The 25404-nt window shown below is 41.2% G+C and overlaps 2 protein-coding genes across 5 annotated transcripts in view; both read right to left on the bottom strand.

Annotated features, from left to right (window-relative positions):
* Window positions 1–1806: 1806 nt before the first annotated feature.
* Window positions 1807–13737, bottom strand: LOC112841696 (kazrin-A-like). Of its 2 annotated transcripts, none has more exons than XM_025901303.1 (8): window positions 11822–13737; window positions 10704–10906; window positions 10461–10579; window positions 8139–8370; window positions 7703–7804; window positions 5779–5945; window positions 5543–5684; window positions 1807–2743 (listed from the first exon to the last, which is right to left on the bottom strand). In XM_025901303.1, the coding sequence occupies exons 2-8, from the start codon at window positions 10803–10805 to the stop codon at window positions 2585–2587; spliced, it is 1023 nt and encodes a 340-aa protein (XP_025757088.1). In that variant the 5' UTR covers window positions 10806–10906; window positions 11822–13737; the 3' UTR covers window positions 1807–2584. The 2 variants fall into 2 exon arrangements, with proteins under 2 accessions (XP_025757088.1, XP_025757087.1); XM_025901302.1 differs by having other exon boundaries at window positions 11830–13737.
* Window positions 13738–14231: 494 nt separating this feature from the next.
* LOC100696443 (kazrin) overlaps window positions 14232–25404 on the bottom strand; it is a 174673-nt gene continuing 163500 nt past the window's right edge. Inside the window, exons 7-12 of one of the 3 annotated variants that reach the window (XM_025901300.1) lie at window positions 20893–21029; window positions 20311–20481; window positions 19870–19953; window positions 18621–18810; window positions 16958–17094; window positions 14232–16562 (exon numbers count right to left, since the gene is read on the bottom strand). In XM_025901300.1, coding sequence (XP_025757085.1) covers window positions 16392–16562; window positions 16958–17094; window positions 18621–18810; window positions 19870–19953; window positions 20311–20481; window positions 20893–21029 — 890 coding nt within the window. In that variant the 3' untranslated portion in view covers window positions 14232–16391. The remainder of the gene's footprint in view (window positions 16563–16957; window positions 17095–18620; window positions 18811–19869; window positions 19954–20310; window positions 20482–20892; window positions 21030–25404) is intronic. The other 2 variants (XM_013271124.3, XM_025901301.1) reach the window with 2 other exon arrangements.

Below are 25404 nucleotides of genomic sequence, written 5' to 3'. Positions count from 1 at the left end.
AGGGACTGAAGGAACAACTGGAGCAGATGTGGAAGGTTAAGTCCAAAGTGGTACCAATGTCACAGTGTAAGAGCTGTAACCCCCAAATCAGAAGAGTGGCTTCAGCAGATTTCAGGATCTGGATCTGGAGCCTTAAACTCCCAGGATGTGTAGGTGTGTGTGTGCTATTAATAATAATTAAAGCTCAAAGTCATTTTCAAAGACAAGGCCTACCTGTGTAACTCAAGGGAGTGGCAGGAGGAATTTCTCTCTTTGCCCCTTTTTTATCTTCAGCATACACAGTAGTTTGCATGAGTCATTCCAATCTCAAACAGATTAAAAATTATCTGTAAAAATGCAAATTATTTGTTGTTTTACAACCAGTGAGATTATTAAACGTCAGAGACACAGCCCTGTTTCAAGTCCTGGTAATCAATTACTTTTACTTCTTCTTTGTAAATTTACCACCTACTGGCAGTCGCACCTTTTTAGCCCTTTGGACTGGGAAATGCAACCCTGAAGATTGATCCTGCCCACACTGGTGATGTAGATGGGCTTTGGCTATTTATTTAGTCATTCGTCTGTATGATTGTCTATGTGTAATATGTCACTGATATGTTGGAAGATAAAAGATGAAAAAAACAAAGGGTTTCACTTTGCTCTGCTTCATTGTTTCAGTGGTCCCCCTGTCTCAGCTTGCTAGAATGAGGACTGAACTGGTTTACTCTAATGACAAAAGCACTTGTGACCTTGATCAGTCACTGCATTGTTCCTTTGTCATTCTAGGCTCCTGGGAAATGTTCTTCCTCCTAAGCTTTTGTCTGGATCCTCTGTTTCATCAAATACAAACTCACACGACTCAAGGACAGAAATGTATGTGAACAAATTGTGACTCTGGTGGTCTAAATTAATCCCTTATCACTGCCAGCGTGTAATCAAATATGATGGCAGTTCCAAAAGACAAATATCACTGTAAACTGTACTAATTTAGATGGCCACGTAGGCTTGGGTGTAGCAAATTAACCACACAGGCTATAAATTAGACATAGCTCTAGTATAAATACCAGCATTTTAACTTTTCTCATCAAGTAAACCCATCCAAATCTACTGGCATGTAACTGTTGATCTTAGTTTAATGGTGCTTGCACACTAAATATTTCCAAGCAGGTAAGTGAGTTCCCTCATCATTATTTTTTAATGTCTCACAGTACAAAATGGCTTTACCCAACCAACCCTTGGTGGATTACAGGAAAGGCTTTAAGTCAGGCAGGGCGTCTAGCCTGAGGGGGGCCGTCTTTATTTGTGCTGTGTCATGCGACTATGGCACAAAGGTTTGAGTCATCATGAGTAAGAGGAGGAAATTGCACCATGAGGAACTGTCACAACAGAGACTTGAGTTAACGTGTCTGACAGGGAGTACAGAGCTGCATGATAGCTGTCCAAAATGTCATCGATAGATCAGTAAAATGCGAAGGTTATGGCAGATTTTATTGAGGGCACTGTTTGAGTTACAGTGGACGCTGCCTCATGGAAATAAGAGGGGGTTTTTTCCTCAGTGACACTTTTACCGTAACAGTGGAGACTCACTACAATATTATTAGCATACTTTTCTCTGATCTTTATGGATCCTTTCATTTTCTTTTATTCCCACCTTTATAGCGCATGCAGCCGTTTTATTCTTTGTGCTGAGCAGTGGAGCTTTGCAATTTATTGGGATTCTATTTTTCTAGACCAACCCTCCCGCTCCTATCATCAACATGCTTTTTTTTCTCCCCAGATTGTCCTCTGGCATTCATTGATATTCAGATGGATGCAACTAGTCACATATATATTTTAGACACCATCTTTATTTCATTTCAGTGAGCACTTTCCTTTTCACAAAAAAATACACGCTCACACATCACAGCTCAGCAGTCTTTTTCTTTGTTGTTGTTGTTGGCATTGCTCAGATATTTTATGTTTACTGCACAGTATAAAACATCAGAAGAGGTGCTACATTTGCTTTGACACAACAGTGTAAATGTGCGAGATGAAAAATGACCATCAAACATAGATTCTAAAATTTTTAAATTCAGTTCAAGTCTTTTTAAGTTTTTTTGTTTTTTAATGCTAAGTCACATTGACAAGGCATCACAAACGGCAGAATTGAATGAGACAAGAGCCACTTACACGGATATGAAATATGAAACTTTTTCTTTTTTACATTTTGTCATCAAGTGCTCTGTATAATACAAACAGTCATTTCCCTCACTAGTCAAAAAACAAAGCAAAAACATTTCAGTTAGTTACCTCCTGGTGTACACACAAGAATATAAAAATATATAGCTCGAGTCCTTCATAGTCGTCTTAATTCTGGCATTGGGGGAGGGGCGCTTACTGTCCTCAAAGATGCTAAAACTTCCCAAAAAACAGGAAACTTGTAAAAAAAAAAAGAAAAAGAACAACATTTTCCTTGTTACAAAGTGCAAGCTGTCCCGTAAAGGCTCATTTTAAGATAAAAAAAAATCACCATCCCATGTTTGCGTGCACATGGATGACAAATGTCCATGTTGTACATTTAGCTGTCATGAAGTGAATGACTGGTACTGGTAGAACTCTGATGACATCACACATTGGTGACCTCGATGCTGGTGTAACCACGGATGGGGCTTCCTTCTGCCCTGGGCGGAGTGTGATCTCGAACCTCTCTAGGCAGGGAGCCATAGCTGCTATGGCAACTCAAGTCCCGCCCATTGCGAGCTTTGGGACTAAATCCTGCTGGAGGCTAGAACAGAAACAATGTATCCATTACTACGAATGACAAACAATTTATTTATTTATTTATTTATTTAGGACAGTGCATGCTAATGAACATAAATGTAAAAACAAATTACATGAATGTAAACATGCCAGATTATAGCCAAAGGCTAATTTCCATCTGTTGTCCTTAAACATAAAAAAATAGACATAATAATTCATAAAAATTCATCATTCATTCATAATAAAAACTCCATCACCAAACTTACACATACACACCATTCTGTTCCCAAATAAAACATTAAAACTATACAACTCATACATGATCACACACTTGATTTGTCCATAACCAGTTTTTAAGCTTTGCCTTAAACAAATTGAAAGTCGAGCATTCTCTAATGGGTTGAGGAAGACTGTTCCACAGATGGCCACCCTTGACAGAGAGGACATTCTGCCCAAATGCTGTCCGTCTGTGAGGTATAAACAAGTCTCCTCGGGTTGTAGCTCGAGTGGTCCTGTCTGAGCTTTCTTTATGCCTAATGAACTGCTTTAGTGGTGGTGGAGCAAGGGAGTGTAAGACTTTATATATTAAACAGACTCTTTTAAGTTTCACTAAGTTATTGAAGTTCAGTAATTTATGTTTTTTTAACACATGACAGTGGTGGTGGTAAGTCGGTTTTTTGTCAAGTAGTTTTAAACTTCTTTTATAAATGTTTTCAATAGTTTTAAGTGTTGTTGGACAAGCAAGTGACCAGGACGTCAAACAATAGTCCATATGAGAGATGATCATTGAGTAAAAATAAGTTTTTGCAACTTTCATATTTAAATTATTACGTATATGGTTAAAGTTTCGATTATTAAATTTAAGTACCTGGGACACTTTATTTATGTGACTCTTGAAGGATAATGTTGGGTCTAGAATGACCCCAAGATATTTAAATTCTGGTGCTAGATCAAGCTCTACTCCATCCAGGAATATGTTTGACTGCTTCAAGTTTAAGGGGCGTTTGGAAAAATACATGCAGACAGTTTTTGAGGTGTTCAACATTAGGCATGAGTCCTCCAGCCAGCTATTCATTAATGCTAAAGCAACTGTAAGATCTTTTGCCACCTGCTGGACACTATTTGCTTGCGTATATATAACTGCATCATCCGCATACATTTGAGCAAATATATTTGGACAGACTTCAGGTAAGTTATTGATAAAAAGAGAGAACAATAAGGGCCCAAGAACAGATCCTTGAGGAACCCCTGTATCACAGTCTAAATATGGAGATTTAACCCCATCCAACACTACACACTGTTTCCTGTGTGAGAGATATGAGGCAAACCACTGAAGAGCCTGACTGGAGATATTAAACTGAGTCAATCTGGACAACAATATCTGATGGTTTACAGAGTCGAAAGCCTTCTTCAGATCTAAAAATACAGCTCCAACATAGGGACTCATGTCCAGCAAGCTCTTCAAGTTCTCCACTAATACACATACACAGGGCAGTATCTGTGGAGTGATGTGCCCGAAACCCAAACTGCAATGGATGTAATGAGGGTTGGGTGTTTTCTAGGTGAGCAGTGAGGAGTTTAACCACCCACTTCTCAGCTATTTTAAATACGACCGGGAGTATGCTTATGGGGCGATAATTAGACATGTCAGTCTTCACACCTGCTTTGAAAATTGGTGTAACTGCAGCAGTTTTCCAATCTGTTGGAACAATGGAGTGTTCGAAAGACATATTCAAAACATGAGTGGTTGGACGTACAAGCAAATCCATATGTTCTTTTAGGAAATTTGTGTTAATACCATATACATCAAGTGCTTTTGATTGTTTTAAACCTGTAATTAGTTTAGCAACTTCAGTGTCTGAAATATGAGTGATGGTGAACAAATTTTGACCAACATCATTCACATTATCAGAGCATACGACTGAGTCAAAGCGCTGACTGATCTCCTTAACAGATGAAATAAAGAAAGTGTTTAAGTTACTGGCAATAGATAGAGGCTCTCTAACAATAGAGTTATTTACATAAAGTTCAATTGTATTTTTACTTTTGTTTGAATGACGGCCAAGTAATTTATTTAAGTGTTGCCAGATAAGTTTACCATTACCTTTGGCTCTCTCAATTATATTTATAAAAAAATTTGCTTTGGCCTGTCTCAAACTTCTTGTTACTTTGTTCCGCATTGAAGTAAATCTCTGTCTATCCAGAGTTAGACCTGTTTTCAGGAACTGTTTTAGTAATTGATCTCTTGTTTTCATTACAATGTATAAAGATGAATGCAGCTTCTGGGCCTGAAAAGTGAAATTGGGGTGTAATGCTATCATATAGCATGATGCCTGTTTTGCACATTTTTGCCCTATTTAGAGTCAGTTAGCCTTAGGGCTTAGCTACTTCATGACTGACAACTTGCTGCAATAGGGGCAAAGCAGTGTCTGGGGTTTCTCATTCAGATCCACACCTTGTTGATGATGTCATGATGTCAGAGTTAAAAAAAAATCCAAGACAGCAACAACCAAAATGCTCAGGTGGAGGCTTCATAAAGGTATCCACCATTTATGTACAGTCTAAACTTTCCCATTAGTTGTGGTCCCCCTGATGGCATAGCTTATACTTACAGTTAATTTAATAATCAGTAATTGATTTGGTTAATCAATCAAACCTCTCTATCTTCCTTCTTATTTACATGTCTTGCAGGCTGCTCTAGCAATATATTCAATACCCAAGTAATGCTGCAGAGCTTCATTATCGTCACTGTGCAATTTGTCAACACTCTAAGCTCTTCTGCGCTACAATACGGCTAAAATTGAGGGAAGAACTTTTTCCCCACCTTCACAGCCCTCCTTCTCAATGAGCCTTCTTCATCGGTGTGCCGGGCAGTGGAGGTGGGAGGTCTGCCCAAAGAGTTCTGCCGAAGGAGGATAGGTGGTGTCCCCAGACCTAAATGCTCGTATTCCTGTTTGGCATCCACGCTGCAGAAAGCATGGGAAAGATCAGTGTGACGGGGGAAGCCAAAATAGCAATTAAAGACAGTAGAAAACACATCCCTGTGAATTTTCCTGTCACCTGGCTTGGCCAATTAGTGTTTTCATCTCTTCCACAAGGTGTCGGCGAACCATGTGCTTGCTGCTGGGGATTCCAAGCACCGTTGCCATCGTGTCAGTGTTGAAAGTGGGGTCTAGCACCATGACAGCCCCATGAACGCCACTGTTTAGGAGATTCTCAGCAAACTCCTGCACAGGCAGAAAAGGCAAGTACAGAATAGTAATCTTATTTGTTCATAACATCAAATCTAAAATTCTTGTTTGAGTCAAAGAGGATATTGATACTGATTCTTTTGTCTATATCAGTAGAAGTTCCAGCTCCCTGAGGAGTTTAACCGGACGTCATCCAGACATGTTTATCTGTACACACCCGGAGTGTGATGGGACAAAGGCTGTAATCTGGCAGGTGTTGTAATCAACTGGTAGCAGTTCAAAAGTAAATGGCAAAGACCTGCTATCACTTCGTGGAGTTATGGAGCACAGAGCAAACACAGTCTTTATGTGGCAGTGCGTTTATACAACACAAAACAGTATTGTTGCAGCCCCAGCAGGCCTGCTATGTTTTATTGTCTGAGAGTCCTGCTGCTCACTTCCTTGAATCAGGTGCCTCCCCCTTTCTGCTGTGGGGCCAGATAGATATGCACTCAGCTGACTCAGCTTAGCAATTATAACTGAGAGTATAAAAGCTGAGGGGAGCCACAACTAAGCACCAGTGGTTCACCTGTGTACAGAGGGTTGTCTTTGATTTATTTATTGATTAAACGCTTTTCTTTGCCCACCAAAGGCTTTGCTTTTCTCTCGTTTGTATTTTGTGTCCTTGACAGAAACAGCACTTTACCCATCTCTTTAAAGTTTTTAATATAATCTTGTTTTGCCTCATTCCCGAAAAGTAATGCAGTACAACTACCCAGTTAAGATACTGAAGTGGAATTTTCAGGTGTCATTACATAACTTGAATCTGTATTTTTTTCACCACTTTTTACTTTTATTCACTACATTTCTACACAAATACCTCTACTTGCTGCATCATACATTTTTGTAACAGCCTTATTATTGTAGGTTCAAGACATTTGAAGGGTGTTACTATTCCACATCACTGCGCATCTTCCAGACATCAAACCAACTTGAGGCTAAATTGAGGAAACAGTAACACATAAAAGGCCATTTTATTGGTCTATCCATCACTGGTGCTTATCACACACGACAAGTGGTACAAACATATAACATATGCATCATTTATCGCTTTATACTCAGAGGTTACCTAAGCACTTTTATTTCACATTCAGATGGATGGATCGGGTGTGTGGGGGGTGGGGTGGGGGGGTAACTCGGGGTTCAGCATCTTCCCAAGGATGCTTTGACATATGTGCAGGAGGAACCGGGGAGGATCAGTCAGCCGACCTTCCAATGGTAGACAATTTATACAATTTATTTCATAGTGGTTATTTTCCCGTACACTACCACAACAGCTGATATTAGGGTTCTTTTGCCTGCCAAATCCCACTTTAACCCCTGACTATATTCATTTTCCTGTTTAAATGTGGAGGCCAACTCACCCATCTACAATGTAGGCAGCAGCATATGTTTTTTCTCTGTTTATGTTCAGCATACCAGATGTAATCTAACAAGTGCGTTCCATAATATGACATGAGGTTGAGTTTCCTCTGCATAAAAATAGATGGTATGTGCTCCAAAGAGCTACTTTTAAACTTTAATGAACTTTTATCAGAGTATTTTTAACACAAATATCTGGAAATTCTCTATCACATACCCAGGACATTCTGGGATTCAGACCCAGAACCTCTCTGATTTGTTATGGCCTGCAAGGGACGTAACAGTAAATTCTTTAACTTTGCTAAAACTATACTTTTGTTTGCATACAAGTTTGACCTGTTAACCTATTGGCTGACATGTGTTCGAGAATTTTAAGATGAACTTTCTCTCACCTTGAGGTCAATATCTCTGATCCATTTCATGACCCGATGCGTGGTCCATACCAGAGGATCCACATTCTGGTGCTCGCACTGTATCCGGCGAGCCTGTAATGCCTGAAAATCATTTTAACAAGAACTTTTACAGATCTGATCTATTTTTAACTTTACTGTGAATATCACAAAGTACAAAGGAGCGACAAAAATAAAAGACTAAAAATCTAGACCCTTCACCCCTACAGTAAGGAGATACAGTGGCTCGTGCAGTGGTAGAACACGCAGTTTGCATTTACTTATCCTTTTAGGTGGAAGGATCACTGCCAATTAATAAAAGGTAAACTCAAAAGTAAAATCAATGTCAAGCCCCAACACCTTACTATAACCCCTCGCTGTTATTTGTTTTCCTTTAATTTGTCACCCATCAGTGTACTCACTGCCGTTTCTCATTTACCTCCTTGTCAAAATGAAGCAAGTGCAGCAGTTCGATGCCCAGCAGCAAGCTGACCTGATGGAACTTCTTGGTGATGTTTAAGTGACGTTCGAGGTCCCGACGTGTCAAAGAGTTCAGGACTCGCCCGTCTATCAAGTGATTGTGAAATGCCTGGGAGTACTGAGGCAAACCCACATCGCTTAACCAAGCTTTTGCCACCCAGTGGTGGTCCATATCCGCAGCCTTGGACAGCCTGCAGACAGACAGCATAAAGAGTTTCTTTACCTAAGAAATCACATTTTTATCATCACATGTGGGATTTAGCCACAAAGAGTTTGAATTCTACTGACTTTCAGCTACCAGCTTACACCCCCATTAGGCTGAAATTCCTAACAAGCACTGAATGGATTGTTGCTAAATTCATACTGTATGGTATAATAATAATAAGTTTGCCATCTCTTGATTTTTCTTCTGATTTTATCATCAGGTTAAAAACTAAACATTCTACCATACTAAAATAAGACTGTGACTATGCTTCACCACATACCTGATAGCAGTAGCATGTTACTTTTGCTAATGTGGACACACTGTAGCTTTAAGAACTACTTAGCTGAACTCAATTATTTTTATTCAATTCAATTTATATAGCACCAAATTACAACAGCAGTTGCCTCAAGGCGCTTTATACTGTATGACAAAGACCCTACAATAACAGAAAGAAAACCTTAACAATCAGATGACCCCCTTTGAGCAAGCACTTGGCAGCAGTGGGAAGGAAAAACTCCCTTTTAATAGGGAGAAATCTTCAACAGAAGTGGGCTCAGGGAGGTGCAGCCATCTGCCACGACCGGTTTGGGGTGAGGAGAAAAGAAGAGGGCAGACTGAGATAGGATAAAAGACACACTGTAGAAGAGCGCCAGAGATTAATTATGACTAATAATGCATTGGAGCCCATCTACATCAGCAGGGAGTGTGTGAAGAGCTTGTTCAGCTTCAAGTTCCTGTGTGTGCACGTCGATGCAGATCTCTAGTGAAGCTGTAACACCTTGGAGGTTATGAAAAAGGCCCAGCAGCGTCTCCACTTACTGGGGAGCCTCAGGAGGACTACCCTGAAGAGGGAGCTGCTGCTAACTGTCTTCTACCGCTACTCCATTGAGAGTGTGCTGACATATTGCATCTCTGTGTGGTTCTCGAGCTGCACCATGGCACACAGGAAAGCACTACAAAGGGTCATTAACGTCACGAGAAAAATCACTGGCCGCCCTCTTCCCTCCCTGAAGGACCTCTGCAGCACATGCTGTCTCAAAAGGGCACACAAGATCTTGCGGCACTGCAATGCAAATACCTGACACTGGGCCATGTGCAATAAACAGTGCACAGACTGTATATTTTATTCTGCATCAATGTTATTATGTATATGTTTTCATTTAGCACCAATGCAGGACAGTAGTCCAATTTTGTTGTACTATTGTAGAAAGTAAAACTGTGCAATGACAATAAAATCTCGAACTGTAGCTATTATTTTAAAAAAGAAGCTGAAAACAGTATTGTTCACAACTGCTGTTAACAAATCAGGTAGCTGTACCATTATTATTGTTATTTTTTCTCTAATTCTATTTTACTCTTTTACTTTTGATTTTATTTTTATCTTACAAAGCATGCTGAACGATTGTGTAATGCCACATAAATAAACTTGCCTTGGCTTTCATCAAAACTTGACTGATCAAGATGCTGATAGTTGGATTAGATTATTGGATAATGATAACCACATGCAGCCCTAAATATCACATATGTAAAGGAACTCACTGCAGAAAGTTTTTGAGGGGATTATTTCTTTGCTTTAAAGCAGTTTCACCGAGAATTCTTCAAACTTTGCACTTCAAGGCCAGAGTAAGGGGGGAAACTGACTCGGGAAAGACATGCTGCTGCTAAATTTTTCAAATGCAATTCTTCAGTGCTTTAGGGTTACTGAACTGAATATTTCAAAACCCAGACACCTTGATCTTAAACCTGCTACTTGGCTAAACTGCCATACAGTGTAACTGTTGGTTAAAACAAATAAGCTTATACTTGCCACATATGTGTTTATGATTCGTACTCGAACAAATTAGACAGTCTTCAGTTTAGCTGACCTGCATGTCCTTCAAATGTAGGAAGCTTTCAAGAGCTGTAACAGCCTTGGGACTCTTGCATTTGTTTAAACTTCATGTGTGGTAAAAAGCCAGAAACCAGATCCTTCATGCATTATGTAAATGCACGTACAATAAATCACCGACAGGTGGCCCCCATACACCATTAAGTAACAGGCAGTTTACAATAAGGACCACTATGGCCCTTCCTTACCCTCTACCGTTCTCAACATCTCTGTAATCTTCAATGGCCAGGCGGAGTTTCCGACGATGCATCAAATTGCTGACACCTAGACCCAGCTCCAGGTCTTCATCCGTTAACCCCAGTAAAACCTGCAAAAAACAAAAAACAAACAAAAAACAAACACTTCACAGGAGGTTAAGCCACTCAGGCCGAGAGTGCTATAAAGTCAAAAACAATATGAAAGCATGTAGAAACCTGCAGGTGTTGCCATACCTTGCCGCTTTTGACGTTTTCTGAGCAGGTGCGGATGTACATGGGCATCGCCATGACAACCTCCAGCCAGGCCTGCACGGTGCCTGCCCTCCACAGAGACATGGGCGTTGTCCTGGCCAGCTCCACCTGCTGCAGACGGTCGAGCTGGTCCTCTGACCCGTCTGACAGGCTGAGGCGAGTGGGGCTGGAGAGGCTATCCGAGTCTGGGTGGGTGGGTAGACAAATGGGTGATGCGGTTGTGGTTGTGCGTGAAGGCAGAGGTGACAGTGGGCATAGTGAGCAATGAAAAATAAAAGAAAAATAAAAAACAACAAAACGTTAATGTGCTGCTGCAACAACAACAACAATATATACATATAGTTTCATGTAAAATCAGCCCATTTAAGGGGAAGAGGGAACAAACAAGCTTTTAACGACATCCTAAGCTTTTGGCTGCATGACAGCAAGCCAAGCGTTTGCCAGTAATGCTGTAAACAAAGTTGCAGCTTTTATAAACAAGCTCCTCACTTAAGAAGTCCATTAAACCAGCAGCTGTTTGAGCTGTTGAATTAACATGACTCATCTGTCTAAATTAGCCCGCAGCTAACAGCTCTGTGAAAATATTAAAACATGCAATTAGGAGATGCATGAGAAATGTCGATGCATTAAGAGCACGTCTCCCTCACAATGTTATAATCGACTGTGAGTAAATCCTGACACTTTGAGCGCTGCCTGAATAAATCCCCGCGGTGTTTCAATGTTGCCACGCTAAACTGAGACAAATATTTTCTGTCTCTTTTCATTTTTTGTTAAATTTCAGTTTTCTCAGTATTTCATATGTGGTGGAGTCACGATGAAAAAGAAATATTGGCCCAGAACAGCGTATGTTTTGTTTCATTTTAAAAAGCCATTAAACTAACCCCCGACCAGCGGGTGGCAACCTGGTATCAGGTTTGGACTCAGATGTTGGTACAACATCATGAAATGCTCATCAAGGACTTACTGCAGCACTTACTGTGTTCCCCCCCCTTTTTTAAATCTTTTGATACAAATGACACACTTCAAAGTACCCTGTCTTATTCCATAGTTTCTGAAAACCTCAACATTACCCTCAGCACTCAGAATACAGCCATACTTACAGGCTTACCCAGTGAGTGAATGAATGTACTTCAACCAAAACTCCTGTGACCCTAATAAGCCTTGCACAGAAGCATCCACCTGACAGCTCCATGGTAACAGACAGGGCAACGTGTTTGTTCTCCTTGATGGTCACTGCAATCATCACATCCATAGTTGCTTTTTTTTAATGTTTGTTTGTTTTTTAAAGAAAGTTCAAGATTCTTTTTACAAACTACACAAAAATGGGTTTTTTGTTCCCTCCACTTTCCCCCCCTCCACCTAAGTGTCACTTGTAGCAAATAACATGGAAACCCTACTTTTTGGCAGCCTTTACTGTGCCCATTGTGTGTTTACTCAAAGGAGATTCATGACTGGATGGTTCGAGGGTCTGAGTAAACTGATTTTTATTAAACCTGCCTTCGGTAATTCATCTCAAGCTGGATGCTTTTATGTGCTCTCCGAAGAGAGATGCATGAAGCGACCGTACACTTCTAAGTGCCCTTCTGAGAGCAATTCATATTAAGTTGAATAAATCTGCTCTTTTGGTCAAAGATGCATGCTTGTCCGTGTACAAGGTCTGTTTTTCATTCGGAACAGAGTCCTAATAAAGAAAATATCAGTGAGCAGAGCTAGCTATGGTGTGGTATTAATGTAAAGAGCTTTGTGTCCTTTATGAGAGGAGGTAAGTTTTATATGTTTTATAAAAAAAATTGTTTGTGAATTGTTTCCTTTTCCTTTAACTACACTTCAGACGACACACCGAGCCTTAAGTGTGCCCTTCGGTAGCTCATTTAATGGACCTTATTGCTATAATATAGCAGCATTTCTGATACCATGACTGGGGGAAAAACAAATGGATTACAGCTGAATGGATGACATCATCCATGGTGGCTCTTCGCTGCTTCGAGGGAGGATAAATAGAGTGGATAAACTACAAGGCCCCTTTAAGTAACAGTTTGGCATTTTGATTAATAAGATTATTTGCTATCTTGAGAGGCAGATGAGGAAATCAATGCTCATGTCTGAATGATAAATATGGAGGTACATACAGTCTGTTTCCTATCCTCCAGTTAATCAAGGAGTAGCTTCAGCTTGAATTTATTAATAGAATATTTAATGTTTGGTAAATATGCTTATCCTTTTCTGTCGTGCATCGAGAAGGCTTATAAATAAGCTTGTATGGTAAATCCATAAAGTCACAGCCAGTCTTCTTATAGTCCATGCAAAGCTATGATGAGCACCCCTGCTTGTAGATTTATGTTAAGCATTTTAGCAGTGCATTTCCCCCAAACTATACTTAACCACAAAATCAAAAGCAGCCAGTGTTTCTGAGCCAGTGACGCTGAGTATGAAGCTTTACTGTTGGAGTGTACAGGAAATAAAAGAAAAAAGCCCTCGAATGCATTTTAGTGTATCTGTTAGCACTCAACTGTTTCCAAATCCCTGTCATTAGAGCTAAATTCAACTTGAAGAAGTGCTTAACTCCAAAGGTTTTTTTTGTGTGATGTTAAGAGTTAAAAGACATCTGCAAACACAGTTTGCAACCCAGCACGACTAATTTTTAAAGCCACAGGAACTGGTGCACCTCGGTCCCATTGAGTCTGACTGATCGCTTCTTGGGTCGCCTCACTGTGTCGACAGTCTGATGGAGGTCAGACAAGAGGGGTCAGTGTTAGAGGTCAGGAGTCATATCAGAGCAAAACATTATCGACGCCATGTGCTGACACATATGAGATCAGATTCAACAATATGACATGGCCACATCTCCTCTGCACCAATGTGTTGTTTTTCTCTAATTACTGATTTCAATATAATACAAGAGGAAAATTTCATTTTGGCTTAGTAAGGAGTTGAAATTGGAAAAGAGAGGAAAGGAGGCCATTGGGAATCTTTTGGGATGCAGTCCTCTCACAGATGGGAGTTGCAGGGCTGAGGGAAACTAAGGCACATGTTAAAAATGGTAAGTCCCCTCCAGCATAACAGGACAAATCTGGATTAGAGCCATATCACAACAAATGAACACGTACACATACGAACATTAACGAAGGGAAAGAGAGGAGAGCCACGTGGAAATTAAGCATTACTTATTTTATTTTAAAATAATCTTATTTTTCTCATTTAGTTCTTTAGAGCGTAACTTTGTTGCCATGCCTTTAAAAGTTTGCTACGATCCACTTCTAAACATCTCAGGGCTTCAGAATAGAAGTCCTCCACCGAGGCCTACATCTTTGACTTTAAATAAAACTCTTTAATAATAATAATAATATTCATTTCATTTCTGCAATGTTATCTCATTTACAAAAAGTAAAATATACGTGGGAAATTAAAAAAACAAAAAAAACAAAAACAGAGCACGGATCAAAAGATAAAATTACATAATGTTTTTTTCTCTTGATATGTTGTTTCCCCATCAGCAGAGGATCATAAAAATTAGCTGAATGAAACAAAAAAGATCAAATAGCATAGATTTTATACATTTAACTGACTGTTCAGTGAATTTTTTTAACATGAGACGTTCCTGTACATACAATTTGATTCATAGTGACTTATCTCTGAATTACCTTACTGATTTACCTGCAAATTCAATAACTGTGAACTCAAATGTAAAGGACGATTTCCTCACTGCTTACGTGGACGCGCCACGGTTAAATGCATCTCCGCCGTTACCTGGCACTCTAGCGTCTCAGGCGAGGCCAACAAATACCCAGTGTTAGTTTAATATCAGGGAGAGAAAATATTTCCTGGGGCGTGGCAGTGCAGACTCCGACTCAATCCAATGAAAGATCGGAAGTAGCGTGATGTCTGTGGAAATTCTTTTGCTTGGATTAATGCCATTAACCTTTAGTCCAAAGTTAATTGCTTAATTTTTTTCTTTCCCCACCTATGGCATGAACTCCACATTGGAATTTTTGCTGAGGTCATGGGGTCATGGGAGAAGGTACGCCTTTGCTTGATTGGGATGCTTAAATCCTGATTTTTAACCTTCAACTGTAGTTCATGTAACATCTGCACCTCTTAATTGAGGTTCTGCTCATCTCTTAAGTCGCCCTTAATTCCAGAGGTCTAGAAATATTTTGACTGTCAGTTGAACACCTGCAACGCAAGAATAATTGGTGTTTATGCTATGTATTTTGTGATGATAGCTTTCTTATTTTAACTTTTCCCAGAATAATCCTGCTCCCAGTATTCATACACCAATGAATACGAGCAGGTTAGATCCTAAAAAACAAAGAGAGATAAAAAGGCACAAAGCCTTGCAAATAGTGTGGAATAATCATTTAAAAATTCAAAGTGTAATGTTCAGTTTTCTTTCTTTGCTGGCCTTTAATATTTCAAATGTAATAAAAAGCCCTGCAGGTGCAGATTAAAACTAAACTGTGCGCAGTTCAGGATGTTACGATCTTAAGCATTCAGCTGAGCGCTCCTTGAACAGCAAAGGGTCAAGTTTACAAATCTTATCAATTAATTTGAAATGGGGCAAAATCATGAATGAACATGAAATCAGTAACTAACCTCTCTTTTTAAATTAAAAAGAAAAGCAAACAGTTTATCACCTCTCTGGAAACATAACCAGGGAAGAGACTTTTCTTTGTAGTGGGGTAGCCGAGCATGCATTTAGGGACCGGGACTACGTGCATGCATGTCACACATGTACCTTCTATCTGAGGAGATAGAAAACACATTTCTCACATTTCCTGTTTGGCTTCAAAATGCAGGGGAACAAACTGTTCTGCATAGAAAGCTAATTCCTCTCATAGCAGCTTCTTTGAAGTCTCTCTAAGCAAACATCAAGGATTGCCTCTGCACAGACTTTTTTTTTTTTCTCGGCGGTTGAGGGATGTGCACCCGACAACCGAACCGGCGGTGAATTTCAGGAGTCTGCATGCCGCCTACAGGAAACTGTTCTCATCATGGCAGTGTGGAAGGAGGGGATGGACCAGGCAGGACAATAAACAGGGAGGAGATAAAGTTAAGAGGCAGTGGGAGGGAGGAGGGACAGCGGGGAGTACGTGTCAAAAATAACAAAAAGGCATTCAGGACAAGGAGACATTTACACGCACAGAGTGCACATCAACTGTTATTTACAAGTACAGCAGTCCTTCAAGTTTCCAGTTGAGTGAAAACAATTTAAAAAAAAAAAAAGTAAAAATGTAGAGAACAATTCAAAGATCAGATAACACAGCTGTTTTGGAGGGCAGATACAACATGACATGTCCACACTGCTGCTGCATTACACTCTCCACGCTATTTACAGGGCTGTACATATACATACATACATACAGGTGCAATTTGCTCTTTAGCTTTACACTTCAGCGAAGCAAGACGCGCCTCCGGCTCCTGACATGGCCGTTGACCATGGGTGGCACAAGCATGCGCACACTCTCGCTCCCATACAAACCGAAGCATGCGTGCATGTGAGACTACATAAAATGTACACACATTATTTTATCTGTACACGCTTTCGTCAGACACACACACACACAGACGCGCACGCACATTCTCTCACGCATGCGCTCAGGCAATACAACGTTGTCCTCTGATAACTGCCAAAAAAAGGCTCTCCAGGTGGTTCACTCGGACGTGTGTGCTTTACCAGTCTGCATCCTCCTCTATGTAATAATCAGGTGTTGAAGTACCATCAAACAAACCGGGGTCGAGGGACTTGCGTTGCTTTCCTCGGGCGAAGACGCGCGACAGAGACCCCAGCCCCATCTTTTCTTTCTTCTTCTTACGCTTCGCCTCCTCCAGATCTTCTAGGGACTGAAAGAAGAAAGAGAAGGAGAGGGAGAGGGAGAGAGAAGGAGGAGATGAAGAGATGGGAGAGAGATGAGAGACCAGAGAAGTCGGTGAAGTAAGGGTGCAGAGTGAGCGATAAAGACCACAAGATAAAGATCACAACACAGAGGGGAAGTGACACTTGACATGGTGCCAAGGCATGCACTTATTCAAACAACCACAGCTGGTTTTCACATAAATTCAAGTCACTGCTGCGAGCGAGTGCACAACAGACTGCGTGGTGGTGGGGGGGGGAGAGACATGGATTCAGCCAGAACGATGGTGGAAGGAAAGGACAGCAGCCGGGCAGCAAAGGGCAAGTCAACAGTTACTACAGTGAGGCGACTACTTGGGAGGGTGCGGTGGTGGGCAGCTCTTACATTGCAGAGGGAGTGAGTCCGATGGCGCGGCGAGTTGATGTCGCTGGGCGTGGACGACCGGTCTCCCTCCAGCGCAGAGGCGTCGGAGATGATGGAGGGCTGGCGCGAGTGGCACGGGCTCACCCGCACGGCAGCCACTAAACGGGGTGAGAGGGAAAAGAGAAGAGGCTTGTTTCTTTCTTGGGTGTTTGGGTGTACCAGAAGTAGAGAACAGGGACAAAAAAAAAAACTGTTTTCTTCTCAATAACGCCACGATGCCCTTAAATAAAAATGTATTTATGAAAAAGAAAAAAGAAAAAAGAAAAAAAAAAAGTCTGTAACCAAAAAGCCTGAAATTATTTGCAATCAGCTGCAGTTGCTAAGCAACAGTGAAAACAGCTTCACAGAGGTTTGAGAGAGTGTGTGTGCGTGCAGCGGTGAGACTGATACATACAGTGCAACCAATTGCATAGCAATTTAGGGTTCGTGACTGTTCACACATTTTTCCTGTTTTTTTTTTATTTGGGGGGAGGGGGATGTTTGCTTCTGTCCCCAATTAGTCAGCAACCTATGTGAAAGCCATAACTGCCCTTTAAAAGCAACCTCTGAAAGGACTGAGATGGACTCCAACTCTGGTGGCTATGAGGCTAATTTGTGCAGAGCTTTCTATTTTAGGGTAGCAGGAGGTGACACTGCTACACTTCCCTTCTTTTCATTGCTTTTTCTTACTTTTAAATTCAGCAGAGCTTCTCAAGCTGATGGCTCACGTTTCTTCTACAACTCCCATAATGATAGAATTTCTGTATTACAACCCCCCCCCAAAAAAACCTTCCCTATTTTTTTTTTTACATGCTATTTGGCCTACATATTTTGCCAAGATAACGCATATCATTGCAATCCTTCATGCAGACATCTGCACTGAAACACATGAGGACGAGCACTGAGTGCCAGCTGAATTTACCAGACCATCTCGTTTTGCAGAAGGGTTTTCGGCACTGTGCTGGCCGCTTTGCTAAAAACACACCACTGTTTTCTAGCGGTGACACAATTCAAAGTGAGTGAGCTAAACAAGAAGAGACATTTGCTTTGAATTTTTTAAAATGTAGCTCTGCAATGCGTCTCAGCCATGAACGTCTCAGCGCAGAGCGGGAGCTGTGACAGGAGACGCTGTTTCTTCTCTATCTCGTGAGGTGTGTGTAACTCAAATCAAAAAGATACTGCGGAAAATGTTGTGAGGGAGCTGAAAAGTAAAAAAAGGGGCCAAGAAAAATTAGGTACGAACAAGAAAAGAAAAAATGTAAATGAAATTAAAAAACGGGGCCAAGTTACTGTTTGAATTCCATAAAACTAAAGCAAACCTCAAACTTAACAAACAGCTGATCCTCAGCTGCCATCGCTGTCAAGTGCAGAGAAAACATTTGTTTGCAGCAAAGACAGATAGAAGCTGTAAAGCCCCCCCAAAAACAAGAAATCTGCACTTGAACTCATACAGAAAGCGCATGACACGTCACAACTGGAACGTCATCGTCGGGCAACAATGTGGTCATAATAAGCAGATGGTAGGAGTGAATGTGTGTGAAGCAGGTTCACATGAGCATGCAAAGGGTAGATGATGGTCAGACGCCTCATGTCAGTCAGCTCATGTGCAGGATGAAGGTGTTATTGGTGCTCCTTGCTGGCTTACCTTGCCTGTCAGCGGGATGCCCCGTGTGCACATAGAGGGTCTGCTGACTCTGTCGGATGGCAGCAGTCAGAGGGAGATCGGCCTGCATCACCCACTCCTGGTTGTTTCCGTTGACAACCGCCTCCGTGGGCATGGCCAGCGAGTGACGCTTGGGCACATCCTTGGTCAGGGTGGCTAGCGACTGTTTCGCCTTGAGAGGCAGACGGAAAGAAGTCATCAGTCAGAGAGCACAGTGAGCCACAATCAAAATTCTTCACTTCATCAAACTCACTTTTTGAGTGGGCTGGTACATCTCTATGTTTTTTTCCGCGTGTGTGTGTACATATACATGTTGTGCTCAGATTTCTACTACAAGTCTCTAAGCGCATGCAGATATGCGAGTTCTCCCCTGGGCTCGTTATGTGGCTCTTGTCTCATTAAAAATGCAGTTATATTCTTGTTCTCCTTTTGTTTGTGAAATCTTTCGCTACCACTCCTGAGAGCTCTGACAGAATATCTGGAGGAGGTGCTGGTTGTTTGTATCCACGGCGGTGTAAGCTGGGGGTGTTGTTGGGGTGCAAAAAAATAAAATAAAAAATGGAGACATTGAAAACAATTAAGCTTTTCTAGAACTTTAATGAACATATTTGCTCTGTCGCTGCTTTTCTGCAGGAATAACAATGAGTTGTACTGGAGCCTTGGACCTTGTGTTTGTGCATGTTTATTTTGTGTCAAAAAAACCTTTTTCTTTGTGTGCATGTTTTCTGATTATCCTTGACATGTTCTTTTTGTTTTTTTTATTGCTTATTGTGCGAATCGTATCATCATGCCAAGCGGCAGCGGGCTGCAAATCACCAGCACAATCAGCTCCACTGCAATCATCTCCGTCTACCAGCAGTCAAACGGTTATCAATCACAGTCTCTGTCATGCAAAACAGAATACAATCCCAAACCTTCAACGTAATCATTAGTTGTCAGACTATTGATGTTTTTGTTGCCTCCCCCAAGCATTTCAACGTTCAATTAGACCCGAAACACATTCCGATCGATTACAGTGGGAATCTGTGGGACCACTGATGTTAGGATTACTGGGATCAGTCAGGGTGGGCTGAGGGTTAGTTTAAAAAAAAACAACAACTAAAAAACTAAATGAAAAACGTGCATCTGAGGAGCAGGAAGAGGCTTTCCAAAGCAACAAACAGGTCACAAATAGGAGAAAACTCCACAAGGGGCAGGAGTGGAAAGATTTAAATCTTGGGGCCTGTCTTACCGCCATGACCCTAGGAGAGTAGTCCCTGTCCACAAGGCGCTCAAACACCCGGAACTCCATTCTCTGATTGACACAGTTACTCATCTGGTGGGGGGGGGTTGGAGACATGAATGACGGCTATGCTGTACATTCAAAAGGCTTTCCGTGTTTCGATTAGATGCAGTTTAGTCAAAACAGTGCAGAGTGACCAAACAGATTTACTGTATATCCCTGAACCAGGACTCAAAATATTTGTGCAGTATCTTTGTTTCTTCGACTAGTCAGTCTTTTCTCTTTGTACACTTTATCAACATTGTTATCTTAGAAAAAAAAAAAGGAACTCTAGCATTAGAAATGTTCCTAAATATCTGATTCCAGAAAATGGAGCCTATAAAAAGCCAACATCGCAGTGCTGACTCACTACCTGCCTGTCAAGTTCCCTCATTTGCCTTTCTCTCTCACCATGGCAAGTTCAGCCTCCAGCTCCTTGATGCGGTTCTCCTTGAGATCAAGCTGGGACCGCAGCATCCCCGTGTGCTCCGTGGCTTCCTTGGTCTGCCGCCGCAGGTCCCACTTTTCTCTCTCCAGGAGGTCTTTCTCTTTGGCCAGCGCCTTTACTGCATCCTCGCTCTCCTAGTAGACACACAGATCCTGATGGATTGGTTCACACATCAAGCACGACTAAACAGAATGATTCAAACAGAAAGGCAGTGGCTCTTTCTGTGCTGCCTTGTTAGGGCTTTCAATATTTAATTTGATTTTATTTACCCTGAGATGACAGGAATAAAAAAAGTGCTTCTACATGTCAGGTACTTGGGCTTACTATGACATATTCTTGTGGCACCACATACGCACCAACATCTAAATCTAAATACCACAAAAACATTTTTTTTTAAACTGTTAACATCCTTTTTTGTTACCAACCGTCTTTTTAATTAAGCAGATTAGAGAATGCACTACAAAAAAACAACAACAAAAAAACAAGAAAAAGAGGGTCTGTATGGATGTGTGTGCCTCTATACTGTTAGAAAACGGGTGCCGTACTTTTCTGTGCTGCTCATAGTTGCGTATGAAGTCACGGAGCTGCTCCTCTCGGCTCTCCAATGTGGCATAAAGCTGCTGCATCTGATTCACCAGGTCTGCCTTCTCTGCTTTCAGACGCTTACGGTCCGACTTCATGGCTGGAAGACAGAGTTTGCGGAGGGTCAAATAACTTGAAGATTTACATACTTCTATTTATTCATAATCTACAATGTAAATGACTGCACTTCAGTGACAAACAATAGAGTTCAGAGGATTATTACTATTTTATCTGCAGTAAGTTATAAGTGGCTTTATGTCTATGTTCGTGGAGCTCCCCCATCCTACCAACGTGCATGTAGTGAAAACTGGGGGTGATCAAGAGCAGACAACATGATAAAGTAGGAGCTGGGGTAAATGTGGGTTGCAAAGAGGCTTCCAGATGTGTAGCAAATATAGACAGGCTAAAGCTATTTAGCATCCCATAATGAGCCTATTATCTGAACTTTCAGCTGATATGGGCTGGTGCTGGGATTGCAGACAAGCTTGACTTAAAAGACTTTAAGGTCTAATGCTGTACTTAATGTTTTGACACAGCCATGAAGAGTGTTGCACATTAAGAGGTGATCTTCATTAAGGAGTCTTCCTTAATCTAACTAACAAATCTTTTCCTTCTATAATCGGCTGTGCTGTCCACACTGTACACGTTTCTTACCTTATGCATACGGATGAAGCAAATAACAATAAAAACACCTGCTGTTGCCGCTGACTATACGTTGATAGAGAGGTGGATCAAGCATGAACCCTTATGTCAGTCTGCACTCTGTTGCTGGCTTTGTTAGAGACTGAGTCCCTTTTTTTCATCTCCCCCCCGTCTCTCTCTGCCACACACTCTTTCTAATCCTCTGGCAGCTCACCCACGCATCATGATAAAGAATATGGTTCACAGTGGTTATTCAGACAAGCTCTAATTTTCTCAAAGACAAACATTTTTTGCTCTTCTGCATCTGCCTGTTCTCCTGCTTCCTCTTGATCTTTTCTCCTCATGCAAGATTGTTTTTCAGACGTGTTTAAAGTCGAGGTTCCCTCCAGCTATCATTCGAAACTGACAGTACATCATTTATTTATATATTATTCATTCATACTGCATCTTTCTACTTTTGTCTTCTTCACATCAAACTGTTTTTCCTAAAAGCACAGTACTTCTCATCATGTGTTCACCTGCCTTTTTCTGCCCTGTTTTTTCCTCCCCTTCAGAACCAGCTGTGTGTCAGTAATGAACTTATATCACGGCTTGGTTAACTGCGTGACATTCACAAGTTGTGTCTGGCGAACATGCTCGGCCAAGCGGAATTGAAGGACAGATTCACTCTCTGTTTTTTTTCAACCGCCCTCGTCATCCTTTCATATCTCTCCCTTTCACTTGTTCTTACCAGAGGAATCCCCAAGCCAAAGGGATACGCAGACCACATTAGCTGGCGAATGAAGACAAAAAACATCCCTCACTGACCAAGAAAAACAGGAAACCTTCCAGCACCTGCCTCAGGAAGTGAAATCAAAGCCGTCTTTGAGATGAGCCAAAAACACTTCTGCTGCCTCACATCCTGCACCTGTGATCGTTTGGCAACAGCGACCCTCCTGGTGCTGGATGCAAGAAAGCACTCACTGTGACTCTTTGAACGGGTCCATTCACACTTGCAAATCATATTAGCACTGTTCGTTACCGCTTCTGACCTACCTATAAACACTTTTAACGTCCAATTGTGCTCCGGAGGCTCAGACTGTTACGTTACACGCACGAATGTAGGAGAGATGGGGAAGCACTCCTGCTGACAGACATATTAATGACTAACATACTCTGTTGCTCAGTCCAAGCCTCCAAGAATTATTACCAGCTGAAACAACCAGAGAACCACCTGGGAACCATACAGAATTGAAGCTAATGTGCGTGGAGGTGGAGGAGGAGGATGACACGGGAAGGAAGCAGTTTAAGAGACTTTTCATAAAGAAATGATACACATCTGTGCAAGCATCTGTCTTATTCGCTGACTGCTGCGAATGTACTTGAATAGCAGATAATTTGAATCCAATATCACTCAGGAAAAATTAGTTCATCAGTTTGAGTTAAAAGTTCATCTTCTACATTGATTTCTCAATATCTTAGCATCCCTACTGTCCATCTAAGTAGCAAGGACATGCTAAACCTGCTAACCCTTGTTATTCCAGCCCATTTTGCATTCTCAGTGTTCAAGTGCCCACCATAAATGTTCAGCTGGGTTGTGGTTAGGCATCTGTGGACAGAAAGCCAACACTCCCTGGCTTTCTTTGGTGATCGAGTAGTCCTTTCAAGGCTTTGAAATGTGTGGTCATTATCCTGCAGTAGTATGAACCCCTGCACACAAAAAATGCAAGTCAGAGAGCATGTCTCTGAACCTGTCAAAGTGCAGTAGATTCAGTACAGGTGTCTGACTCCAGAGTAACAAAACATTCCCAGACTTAAATATACCCAGCAGTACCTTACATTGTTAGTCTGATGCATTGCATTATCTTCCCTCTTGTTTTTTGCTGCTTTCCTGGGGTAGTGGTTCAGACGCTGCTACAGGCCCACTATGAACACTACTACACAGCCTTCTTTTAGCAATTCAAGCCTAAACCTTCAGTCTAGCTATGCTCATAACACCAACAAAGCAACTTGTTGCCAAGAATAACATTTTTTTTTTTTTTTGTATTTAAAAGGCACCTAAATCCTTCGTACTGAAGAAAGATTTTTTTCTTTGGCCCACACTGCATTTTACAAATGTTTAACACTTGCTTGCAATTGTTTGCCTAAAATGAAAAGAAATGTTTGCCTTTGTGAGAAAACTGTATTCGTGCAAAAAGAAATGTCAGCCTGTATAAGCAGAAAAGAAGCGAATCAGGACATCTGCAAAACATTCCCCTTAAAAAGTCCAACCCAATGTGGAAAATCACAAACACCTGATTATAACACCCCTTTCTACATAATATATATATTTTTAAAACTCACGGCACAAAGGCTCTTCTGATACCCGAGTCCTTGCAATTTCAAGTAGTTCAATGTGAACATCTACTACTAGAGTGTGCTAAAAGCTTTTGTCTGCCGGGCTCCTCTATGATGCTACTGAAGGACTTAATGAGTGAGCCAACTCACTGGTTGCTAGACAGAAACACTGGACTCCTCAGGGAGCTTGTGCCAGTATTAAAAATAGCTAAGAGCAGGTTATTAACCTTATTAGGAGTGCAACCCGTTTTTGAGGATGAAAACATTTGGGGTCTGTTTCTAGCATGTTGACAACAATTCATTCAAATGATCATAATGAGCACTGCCTGGCTGTGTAATACATACCAGTTTAACCCCCCCCTCATTCGGAAGAACGGAATATTTTCACATTTTCCAAACTATGTATATTTGCTTTCTTGTGGATAGTTAAATAGGAAAAAAATTGATACTTCTTTCACCTGCAAGATTTAAAAAGCAGCCTCTTTGCTTAGCACAGCGACAAGATAATGTGGCATTTGTTGCAACAATCAAACAATATATAACAAGTTAATGGGTGAGCTTTATGAATCTTGGGAGGTATAGTTTGTACCCCCTGGTGGAGCCAGGTGAGCTGTTTGTAATTCAAAGCTATATGAATATTACACATTAAGGGCGAATATTTTCTTGTTAATCCTAGATGCAGCAAGACTTTATCACCCTTGATTATAAAAGAGGGAAAAAAACAACCTCAGCCATGTTGTTGTTGCTGGTTCACACAGTTTGTACCTATTACTGTGGTGTGTTTTTCACATCCCACTCACTGCATCCTTCTGGTTAAATAACATCCCTCATTATCTGCCGTGCCCCATCTATGGTGGCTCACATATAACAAGATTTAAGCCAGGATTACAGACAAATAACATTTCCTTTCTATGTGTTGCCAGCTCACCCTTAACAATCACCTTTCCTACTGAGGAAGACTTCTGAGTGATGGAAGTCTGCGAAAAATACACTGAATCTACAGCACTTTTAAAAAAAATGGGCATCAGTAAATTTCAAATCGTAATTGTGCTGTGACTGTTAAACTCAAGTTCCTTGGATAGCATTTTTAGCTAAAACACAAACACGCGCTCCTCTGTAAATGACGATCGCTACATTAACAGGAGCCCACTTCCCACTGACACGACTGCATATAACTTCAGCTCTAAAGAGAAGGGACAGGCTTTTAGTCAGCTCTTAACATAATTATTTTGGGAGAGAACAAAAGAGACATCGGCTCATTGGAGGGAGTCCATTGTTCACGGTTTGGGATTTTAAATCTGCCAGCTGAATAATGATGTAGGAGCCTCAGAGCAGCACAGTGCACTCACCTCCTCAATTCCTCAGTAAAAACAAACTCATGGGCTGTGTGGCATTGATATCACTGGCATTATTTAACAATCCTCGCTGTAAAGTAAGGCATGTTACCGTGGGATCAGACATCTTTGCGGAGAAGACATCTGACCTTTGTAAGATAGCTAATGAAAACAGATCAGACA

Source organism: Oreochromis niloticus, linkage group LG20, assembly GCF_001858045.2.
Source record: "Oreochromis niloticus isolate F11D_XX linkage group LG20, O_niloticus_UMD_NMBU, whole genome shotgun sequence".
Lineage (NCBI taxonomy): Eukaryota > Metazoa > Chordata > Actinopteri > Cichliformes > Cichlidae > Oreochromis > Oreochromis niloticus.
This window is presented reverse-complemented; position numbering and strand designations above follow the sequence as displayed.